General features: G+C 41.3%; 3 protein-coding genes across 3 annotated transcripts; 2 read left to right on the top strand and 1 right to left on the bottom strand.

Moving 5' to 3' along the window:
- Nucleotides 1-597: 597 nt before the first annotated feature.
- PKNH_1028100 (DNA mismatch repair protein MSH6, putative) lies at nucleotides 598-4,509 on the top strand (the record flags this gene model as incomplete). The annotated part of the gene is made up of 1 exon (XM_002259726.1): nucleotides 598-4,509. The coding sequence occupies one exon, from the start codon at nucleotides 598-600 to the stop codon at nucleotides 4,507-4,509; it is 3,912 nt and encodes a 1,303-aa protein (XP_002259762.1).
- Nucleotides 4,510-5,981: 1,472 nt separating this feature from the next.
- On the top strand, nucleotides 5,982-8,126 carry PKNH_1028200 (conserved protein, unknown function; the record flags this gene model as incomplete). Its single annotated transcript, XM_002259727.1, has 1 exon — nucleotides 5,982-8,126. The coding sequence occupies one exon, from the start codon at nucleotides 5,982-5,984 to the stop codon at nucleotides 8,124-8,126; it is 2,145 nt and encodes a 714-aa protein (XP_002259763.1).
- A 427-nt stretch (nucleotides 8,127-8,553) lies between these two features.
- Nucleotides 8,554-10,170, bottom strand: PKNH_1028300 (UDP-N-acetylglucosamine transporter, putative; the record flags this gene model as incomplete). The annotated part of the gene is made up of 1 exon (XM_002259728.1): nucleotides 8,554-10,170. The coding sequence occupies one exon, from the start codon at nucleotides 10,168-10,170 to the stop codon at nucleotides 8,554-8,556; it is 1,617 nt and encodes a 538-aa protein (XP_002259764.1).
- Between the last annotated feature and the right edge of the window lie 888 nt (nucleotides 10,171-11,058).

The following is an 11,058-nucleotide window of genomic DNA, read 5'->3' on the forward strand; positions in this document are numbered from 1 at the left end:
GTATGTTTGTATGCATGATTGCACCTTACACTGTTAGACATGAGCATGAATCCTCTCCTCACAAAAAAAAAAAAAAAAAAAAAAAAAAAATACACATATGTGCATGTGCACGGAGGGAAGAGAAGCCCTTACGCACTGGATGATCAAGAGGATTTTTTTTTTTTTTTTTTCTTTCAATTGGCCCAGTTAGATAATTCATTACTACGCTGATGCACATGTATATGTGCTAAGTAATGAACAAAGGTGATGATCTGATGATCTCAATGGGGACTCCCGGAGATACTTTATAAAGAATGAGTTTTTTTTTTTTTTTAACGTAAGAGTGTGCAAAATAGTTTTTTTTTTTTTTTTTTTTTTTTGCAACGCGAAGACGTTTTTGTTGCTTACATCGTGGGTTGTATTGTTCTTTGCGGAGTGACGGACTTGATTTAGCGCGTCCGTTCTCCACGTGGAGAATCAATGCGCACTGTATCTGAAGTAGGGAAAGAGTAGATGCTACCCGAAACGGGGCGAAGTAGTGAATCGAGGCACGGAGAGAGCTTCTATTATTTCCCGTTGCCCCCAGCGCCACCCTCAACGACATTCACACACACAAACATGGCCGATTTCAGCAAGTCCAACTCTTCCGGGCCTGTAAACAGGAAACAGGCGTCAATTCTGAGTTTCTTCAAGACACAGGATGTCAAAGGAAAGAAGGTGACTGGCGCAGGGGGGGAGGTGCCCAAAGAAAGCAAAATCGATGCAGATAAGAATGGTGGAAAGGAACTGAACGCGGCGATGAGTACGATGGACAAATTTGCAGCCAATGTTGAGATGAAGGAGGAGGGGGGAAACGAAGTAGAGCGAAGTTCCGAAACGGGTTCCACTGTAGCGAAGGACCCAAGTGAAGATAAGCAAAATGGATGCAACACTGGATTCTCCAAATCGGATTTATTCTCCGATGATAATGAAGATGTCAACACAAACGCGGTTAAAAGTTTCGTGGGAAAGAACGAAATCAAAATGAAGGAGAGCTATGACAAGGTATATGGAGAAAACAACGAGGAGTTGAGCACCGATGAAGACATCATCGTGAGGAAGAAGAGAAAGATTATAATGGATTCATCAAGTGAGGATGTATACGACGGATCTAACGAGGTAAGTCAAGATAATGGAAAGCATCCCAAAAGGAAGATAGCCCCAGGAAGTGAAGGGGTTGGGGTGGATGGGAAGTTAAGCAATCTGGTTTATGAGGCGAATAAGTGTATCAAGACGGAAGAAACACTATTCACGAACGAGAAAAGTTCAAAGGAGATTATGAATATCAACCGTCGAAAGGGAGAAGATGGAAAGAAGTCTCAGGAATTGGATACATTAAGGAACAAATTCCTAAGCATGCCAATATGTTTGTCAAATGATAAATTCAGGCTGTACATAGAACAATACTTCCTGTATTGCAATACCTTTGAATTTCCAAAATGGGTTCAGCCACAATATATTCGTGATTTGAACTTAAGGACCCCAGACAATGCAGACTATGATAGCTCAACTATTTGGACCCCCCCACAAGATCATCCATGGGCAGTGGAGTACAAACAAGCTCACTACACTCCAGGAATGCAACAGTTTTGGAAAATAAAATCGAAAAATTTTGACAAAATAATATTTTTTAAAATGGGGAGATTTTATGAAATATTTTATATCGATGCTTGTTTGATGCATACCATATGTGGATTGAATTGGATGGGTGGAGAACAGAAGCCTCACTTGGGATTTCCAGAACAATCCCTACATTTGTATGCGAAGAAGGTTATAAACAGTGGGCACAAGGTGGTTGTAATTGAACAGATGGAGACACCAAAGGAATTGGAACAACGTAATAAAGAAACCTGTGGTCCGAAGGATAAAGCTATTAAGAGAGAAATTAATGAAATTTACACAAAGGGGACTATTCTTCATGATAATATGCTCAGTTCAGAGACGAGGTACTTGATCTGTTTTCATTTTGATGATGTGGAAGATTTAGATGATGGAGTGGTGGGTATTTGTAATGGAGGCGTAGGAAGTCTGCCAGGTTCTTCATCTCAGAGTGAGCGTTCAATCAGGAGCAAATGCAATTTTGGATTCGTCGTAAGCGACATTGCGACATCCTACATCGCTGTAGGGTACTGTAACGATGATGAGTCACGTATCGAACTGAGAACAATATTGGCGCAACTATGTCCGGCGGAAATTTTATACGCTTCGAAAAATATCAATAAGGAGGTGTTGTCTATTTTTAAAAATATTCCGGCTGAACCAGAGCTCACAGGTGTGAGTTCCTTTCCGAATATAATTGCTTCTCTAGATGAAATAAGGAAATATTTTGAAACCATTCCCCCAAGTTTAGAAATGCATAAAGAACAGAATAGTGTGATTTGTGCATTTGGGGGGTTCATTGTTTATCTAAGATCACTTTTATTGGACAAGAAAATTTTTCGTTTTTGCAAAATCGAACATTATGATCTTTTTAAGAGGGAGAATTATATGGTTCTAGATGCAACTGCATTGAAACATTTGGAAATATTGGAGACTCAATCAGGGGAAACAAAAAACTCTCTTTTTGATTACGTGAACAAAACATGCACTAATTTTGGAGCGAGAAATATGAGGCGTTGGATCTGTAGCCCACTACTGGATTGTACAAAGATAAATGAGCGACTAGACGTTGTAGATTTTTTAAAAAAGAATGAACATATTTTATCACTAATCAGATTGAAACTAAAGAAGCTACCCGACATAGAGAGACTGTTGAATAAAATTTGTATACAAGCTTCTCAGAGCGAAAGGGGAGCTGTTTTCTTCGACAACATAGTCAATACCAAGTTGAAAGAATTTATGACATTCCTAAACGCCTTCAAAGAAATAGGAAGTATGCTTATCGAAATTAACAGTATTGAAAAAGACGAAGAGGAATTGCCAAAGAGGCTTTTTGAAATAAGTAACACCCCAGATAGGAGAAGTTTAGTGAAAAATATACAAGGGAATTACCCACATATAGAACAGATAACCACAGAGTTTTTAAAAAAAATCGAATTCGATGGGGATAAGGAGTACAAACCGGCGGAAGGGTGTGATGAAGCCATTGATCAGATTAATAAAAAAGAGAGGGAAGTGGAAATTGAACTCAACAATATTTTAACAAGTATGAAAAAAAAGATGAAAATTTCTTCACTGAAATATGTGCATGCGAAATATAAGTACGAGGTGGAGTGCCCGGAGAATGTTCCAAAAGTTTTTTTAAAGGATGTAGAAATAACGTCAGCTAAGAAAGGATTCATTCGTTTTCAAAATGACGAAATAAAACAATGCGTTGAAATGTTGGAGGATATAGTTCAGGAAAAGAAGGATGCCATTTATCCGTTCTTTAAGAAAATATTTCACTTGTTCTATGCTCATTATGAGAAATACGTATCTGCATGCAGACTGGTATCCGAGCTAGACTGTCTGCAGGCCTTTGCCTTCGTGGCGCTCAATACATCATTCGTGCTCACACGCCCCATTCTGCACCCGATGCGCCCGAACGTAAACGTCGAAGACGGAAGCATCGAGGACGGAAACGACGAGGACGGAAACGTCGAGAACGGCAACGACGAGAACGGCAACGACGACACTGGAGAGATCAACCAAAGGAACAAGAGCACCGTAAGTGTAATGGGGCGCAGCGCGGATAGCCATGGGAACGAACCCTTTCTCATCCTCGAAAATAATATTCACCCCGTGGTGGCCACGCTCATGCCCAATTTCATCTCTAACAACATATACATGGGTTGCAAACAGGAGAATCAGTCAACGTTGCTCCTGACGGGTCCCAACATGGGTGGAAAAAGCACCCTGCTAAGGCAAACGGCGATATCGGTTATTCTAGCACAGATAGGAGCCTTCGTTCCATCTACCTACTGTGAGTTGACTGTAGTTGATAAAATTTTCACACGACTAGGATCTAGTGATAATCTGTTCGAAGGGAAAAGTACCTTCCTCGTGGAGTTGGAAGATATTTCGAACATGTTAAAGCAAAGCACAAAATACAGTTTAGCCATTCTGGACGAACTGGGTAGAGGAACCTCTTCCTTTGATGGCACGGCTATTGCTCTTTCGACGTTGGAACAAATTTCGGATGTCGTAAAATGCAGGTGCATATTCTCCACACATTACCATCTCCTAGTCGAGGAAGTCAAACACAACAACAATATCTCAAACTATCACATGAGCCTAAGTATAGATGATCAACAGGAAAAAATTATTTTCCTCTATAAATTTATTAAGGGAGTTTGTCCAAAGTCCTTTGGTATTCACATTGCTAAGTTGGCTGGACTCCCCAAAGAAATTATCGACTTAGCACACGAGAAATCTACCCTCTTTGAGAACGTAACGGATGAATTCTGCAAAATTATTAAGTACAAGAATATTGTGCGCTCCCTCCTCAGTGCCCCCGATGACCAAAAATTGGGTGCCCTCTTCCGCAAATACCGAGCAGAGTTCACCTCCTGAGTAGGTAGAACTTTCTCCAGATCATTATTATAAATGAGAAGACACGAAGCCAGAAGGAGTGAATCATACGCGGGCTGTGAATAAGTTTTCCCCTTCGTGGGCTCCCCTCCTTCCTATTGCGCACGTAGTCAAATTGCCGTAGTCATCAAAAAGGGAAGAAATTCCCTATATCCCCCCATTCATATGTCTTATTGGCTGTAACTTTCACACAGCCGAACGATGTACCTCATTATTATGTGGGAAAACCACCCACATGTGAAGTGATTTTTCTCGCCCATTACCTTTTGTCAATGCGGGAGTGCCTCCAGGATATCTCATCATACGTTTGCACCCCGAACTTAACGCTTTAATAGAATTTTTTTTTTTTTTTTTTTTTTACTCATGGCGGTAACTTCCCCCTAGTAGCCAGGAGTAAAAATTGGGGAACGGACAGACCCCCCGGGGGCGTGGTGAAATTTGAAAATAAGAAACGCCCAAAGATTCTCCCTCCTTTTTAAAACTCCCCATTCCAAAACTCCCCATCCCAAAACTCCCCATCCCAAAACTCCCCATCCCAAAACTCCCCATCCCAAAACCCCATTTTAAAAAACCCCATTTTTAAAACCCCCATTTTTGAAACTCCATTTTAAGGCACCCGTTTTTGATGGGCTTTTCCACTTCACGTTCACACCTGGCCCCTGCTCCCTTCATCTCTGCGCATTGTCCTGCGTTAGTAGTTGGTTTGCCATCGACCCCGTGTGTGTAATACCTCTGCCGTGTGAGTGGTGGATGTGCCGCATTGGCTTCTCTCAGGGGTGCACTCTTTAGGAGGAAATTAACCACCCCGTTTATTGGACTACGCTTTTCATCAACGTAATTACCATAGCGCCGATGAATGGCCTGAAAAAATCCCTCCTTACAACTGTCCATTAAAGGTGCCCCTCCACTTGGCTATATGTGCCCCGATCCGGGGGGGGGGGAAAGTGACACAGGGGAGTATAGCTACTAGGGATACCATACCGCATGTTGCCACCGCACTTCGCACATCTTGGGGAGGATAGGAAAAAGTACACTGGTGTTAGTGTTAACTCTACTGCGCTGTGCAAACATGTTGACGGTAGCGGTAGGGGGGTGCATATACCGAGGCAGAGAAAATACACGTTTGGTAAATTTTTTTTTTTTTTTTTTTTTTTTTTTTTTTTGCAACATCGACGCGTTCTTGTAAAGTTGCCCCCGTGCTCCTTCCCAAGGAGTTATTTGTGAACTCCGACTTGATAGCGAATTATGGGAAGTAGCAGATACGAATGGTGCGGGAGATGAAGTCATTATATTTTGAAACCCTTCCCCCCTTCTGCTTTTTCTTCATCAACTTCATCCCCTGAATGGCAACCGAAGGAAGTGCTCACTCTGCTCGGTTGGGGGGGGGTGGAGCATTCACTTTAATCTGTGTGTCCTTACGCCTTTTGAGTGTCCCCGAGTAGTAGGTCATAAACATGGGAGTTCGCGGAGTGCTCACTCTGTTGTTCTGCATGTGCGGGACAGGGCTAATTAGCGAAAGGGTTGACGGGGTGTTTGCAAGGGAGAAGGCGAAATTGTTGAAGCTAGGCACGTCGGAAAGGGGGGCCGACTCTCCATTACGTATTAGAAGAGCGAAAGAAGGATTCATCAGATGTACTGTTCGATGGAAGAAGAGGAAGAATTTGCACCACAGGGTGGACTTCACCCGGGAAAATAACCCTACTAGCCAGAGGGAGATGTCCCTTTTTTTTAGTGAATACCCAGAGGGGGGTTCCTCATCATACCTGTGGGTCAGCAATCATTCGGAGATGATTCCGAGGTGGACCCAAAAGAGAAGTGAAATGAGCATCACGGGTAGAGTGTATCGAAGTAGGGGTATGGGTTTGACTCGAGAAATGAGAGGACACAGATGTATATTTTTCAGACTAGGAGCCAAAATGCCAGTGATCACAGTGGATAGGAAGCTCTTCCCGAAGGAGTATAGTACAGATTATGAGGATATCCTGCGCAAGTTCAACGTAACATACATCAATTACAAAACGAGGTTGAGAAGTAAAAAAGAAATAGACATACGGGCCATAGATGATTTGTATGGACAAATATATAATCGCGATGTCTTGAAGAAACAGTTTTACTTTTTCCTTTACCACGATGACATAAATACATGTCACCGAGTGTTAAATGAAAACAGAAACGTTCTAACGAGGGAGGAGTCATTTCAAATGCTAAATAGCTTTCCTTATATCTTTTTCAATCACCTGAATTATGTTTACCCCACGGAGGATAATGTGGACTTCATACTCTCCAAGCTTCTGAAAACCTATATATTTCAATATTCCAATGACAAGAACATAGATTTTTTGAATTTTAAATATAAATATAATGAGTTAGATGAGTACTGTCAGGCATTGGAACGGGATTTCCTCGCCGCGCAACCCGTGGGGGAAGAAAACAACATGGCAGATGATAGTAGCGATGTTAGGCAGGAGGAAGGAATCTATGATGACGGGCGAGACACGAATTATGAGCGGAAATACAGACACATGTCATACGACTACAAAATTATTGAGTCGACCACCAAGTACAAGGACCTGATACAGAGATTTGATAAATACCCAATGAACATAAAATTGCAAAAGGTACAAATGCTATACACGAAAATAATTAGCATGAAGGCAAACAAACTATTCGAGGCATTTAGAAAACACGAAAGCGTGAAGAGGAACGAAGAGAGGAAAATTTACAGGAATGCAAAAATGACATTAGATCCAGAGAAACTTACCCCTTGTCTAAATGAACCAATAAAATATGACCCCAAGGAAAAAAAAAGAGTGAACGAACTGTTTCACAAGTATGTAAAGGAGAAGGATCTTACGAAAGCTGCTCTCATCATAAGGAAGCACACGAACCTTATTGACACCAAGGAGAAGAAGAGCCAAGAAATAATGAAAGAGTTTCTACGCCTACATGAATACATATATAAATGCAAGAAATACAGTGAAAAGGAATTGGCACACTTAAGAATGATTTATTATTCCACTGTACAGAAGCCCAGGGTCATCCGCAAAATATGTGAAGTAGGCATGTGGGAACAGGGAGAAAACGCTACTCATAAGGAAGTGTACGAAAAGCAACTAAATGAGTATTTACGAAAGAGGGAGGCTCAACGTGATGAAATAATGAAGAAGAAAAATATCGATATGGAAGAAATACGAGACTTCAGTTCGGCGTATCCTATGGAATGGTTGCCAGTCCTGTACAAAGATATGTTTGAACAAATCGAACGGGAAAAAAATTTAAAAGGTTCCGAACGGAAAGGTGTCCTTAGCAAGAAGAGTGACTCCATCAAGAGATTGTTCTCCCCCGGGGGGGGCGATAAGGCTTCTCACGATACCTCTCCTGGAATGTCACCACAGGAAAGGTCGAGAAGCAAAGACTCCGCTCACGACCTTCTGAATGTAAAGAACGAACTCAAATTTGGCCGCAATGTCCTAAATTACAAGAAGAAGATTTTAGGAAAGAACAGGCGCAAGAGGGAGGAGGCCTCAAAAGGTGGCGAACCCGGAGGAGGGAAGTCGTCTGCCAAGGGGAGCAAGGATTCCACCGAGGAGGATTCCTAATTTGGTCACTCAGACCGATTCGTAAGATGTCTTCTGCGCCGTTTCCTACAGAGCGGATGCACTGTGTTATCACCCTTTTTTACTTCTCCCTAAGCGAAACGGAGGAAATCTTCCACACAACCGGTTTGAAGGGCTGCAGGTGCATGGCCAATCGACCACCCAATGATTTCTTTAAAAAAAAATTTTAAACTTTTTATCCGTAAGTTAATTAAAAAAGACATGTACAAACATTAATCTCCTTTGGGGATGAAATGGAATGACGAGGAGCACACAGACCGGCTACGTGTGCATCTCTGGGAGGTAAAGAAAAAAAAAAAAAAAAAAAAAAAAAAAAAAAAAAAAATGACAAAATTGGAGAGGAAGCAGGTAAAACAGCGGACACGCCCGTGTCGGTTTGCACGCTTACCCCTCTCTTGCTCACCCACAGCTAAAAGTGTCCCTTGAAGTAAAAAAACAAAGAGAAAGAAACAAACACAAGCGAAATGAAGTAATTCATAGTAAAGCAAAAATCTTTAAAATAAATGGAGGATATATATATATTAAACAACAAACTGAATGGAGTGACAAAGAAGCGGGAAAAGCTCCCCACGTGTTTGATATACACGGAAGTTATGATACCCCCGACGCTGTTTAGTATTATCAACAAGGCAACGTATAAAAACTCCCTAAGCGAGTTAAAATGTTTGAAAAAGAAAAGAGTCACTCCGTTTTCTGGAGGCCCATTATCTGGTTGTTCCTCCCCTTGAGAGGGTGCACCAGTAGGGCGTTGTTCTTCCGTTACGATGTTTTCCTTCATGACCAATTCCTTCGCAGCTTCGCCCCCGGGGAAAAGCCTCCTAAAGACTGATGATATGTCCAGGTGGTTAGTACAGAGACTCAAAATGATAGTAAAAAACGCAAGGCACATATTCTGAAACCAGAAGGAGTATCTATATTTGAGGTACAGTGATTCGAGGAAAACGCTGGAGAACCCACTGGTGAAGGTTGCCAAGAAGGTTGTCAGGACACCTATTATGATGTTATTTCGGGTAGTTTTCTTCGGCTTCATGAGGTTACTCGGTGTGTGCTCCATCTGGGATGGATTCTCAAATGGAATGGTAAAACCGCTTGTTGTATTTCTGACCTTACATGATTCCATGTCAATTTTAGCCCCGTCTGTCGAGATTTTCCTGGAATAATTTTCTATATCATAGCCATTTTTCTCGGAACCTGGATCAGGGTCCAATTTGAAGTGGTGGCACGAATTTCTTTTCAACATATTTAAAAATATTTTCCTTTTTTTTAATGTTCTTGAAGCAGTGGAGAAGTCGAATTGTGTACTCTTTTTCAGAGATTTGGTCTTCATGTTGTAGAGTAAAATTCCTCTGAGATCCCCCAAGTTGTTGTCTTCTGACGGAAGAGGGTTCCAGGTTCCTCTACTGTGTGCGTCATTCCCTAAGTCGTAATCCTTCAGACAGACCAAGGAGAGGAACAGGAACACGATAGAAATAAGCTGTGATATTTTTATTCTGCGCTTGAGAAGGATATAAGTGAAAATAACCACCACGAGGATCCTAAACTGGTAGAGTAGCTGGAACAAGGGGATAGAAATGCTCGACATGGAGATATAAAAAAATATATTTTGAAAATAGTACATGATGGTCGGGACGGTTAGGGAGAGAACGTAACTTCTCTTCTTGGTCAGTGTGTCCGTGATGTTTTCTCGCACAGATGTTAGATTGAATTTATTCTCGCGTAGATAAAAGAAGGTGGAAATTATCAGCTTCATTATTTCTGTGAGAAAAATGATACTTTCTTCTTTCAGTTTGTGGTTTATTTTTTCCATCTTCATAATTTTTATGGTAATATAGATGAGCAGTGTGTGTACTATGAGTATTACGAACAGGGTTATTTTAATGAAGGTGTTTTCCACTTGGGGAGGGCTCATCCCCTCCTCGCTGGGCCTTCCATTTCTGCTTGTTGTTCCATTTGTCACATGATTTTTCACTTGATGCCCACTCCTAAATTGCAGTCTGTTCCTCAGTGCTGATTGCGTTCCCTCCATTTTGTGTACCCTCTTATGCCGCAAAACAAGCTGGGACAGACATGAGGGATTAATCCTTTCTCTCTTTATTTTATTGGTCCATGTGCCGTCTCACAAGAGAGGGTGTACACACGTAGTCGAGGAGAGAACTGGCTCTGGACTACATCTAACATGTCGCTCATCGGTTTAGGAGCTTCCTTAGGATGGAATTCTCCCATCAGGGGGCTTTCTCACATCTCCGCCTGGTCACCCCTTTATATACATTTATTGACTCGTCTATAAAGTGCAATCTGAGCGCTCTGCCGAAAAGAGGAGTGGATAACGCGAAAAAAAGGAGAACTTGCCAAGTGGTCAAATAAGCTAGCTCGCCCGTTCACCGCTCGTCCATCACTACTCACTGCTCTGTTTTTCACTCGTCTTAAATTGGTAACTCGTTATTCTAAGCTGAGTGGACATGACCACCGCGTCGGAACATAATAGCATGTCACAACTTAACAGCGAAAAAAAAAAAATAAATAAAAATAAAAAAGGAAAGAACAGATGAAGAAGAAGAAGAAAGCGCTATCCGTTTAACGGGACAAAGTAAAAAAGAATATGTTACATGTAACTTCACCCCTGCAAGTACACTGATGTAGAAATAACTTTGCACATGAGAGGGGAAAATAAGGCATCAACGGTGACAACATTTCCCTATCAGCCAACTAGCTAAAAAAAAAAAAAAAAAAAAAAAAAAAAAAATGAAAGCCAAATTCGCTAAAATATTATGACTAACTATTATGTATACATATAATATATGTGTGCTTTTGCTTGTCGGAAAAAAAAAAAAAAATAAATAAAATAAAATACACACATCTGTGCACTGTTCCTTACGAACATGTCCGCTCCCATCATAAAGATTATCTTTTTACT

This window comes from Plasmodium knowlesi (genome assembly GCF_000006355.2).
Source record: "Plasmodium knowlesi strain H genome assembly, chromosome: 10".
NCBI classification, from domain to species: domain Eukaryota; phylum Apicomplexa; class Aconoidasida; order Haemosporida; family Plasmodiidae; genus Plasmodium; species Plasmodium knowlesi.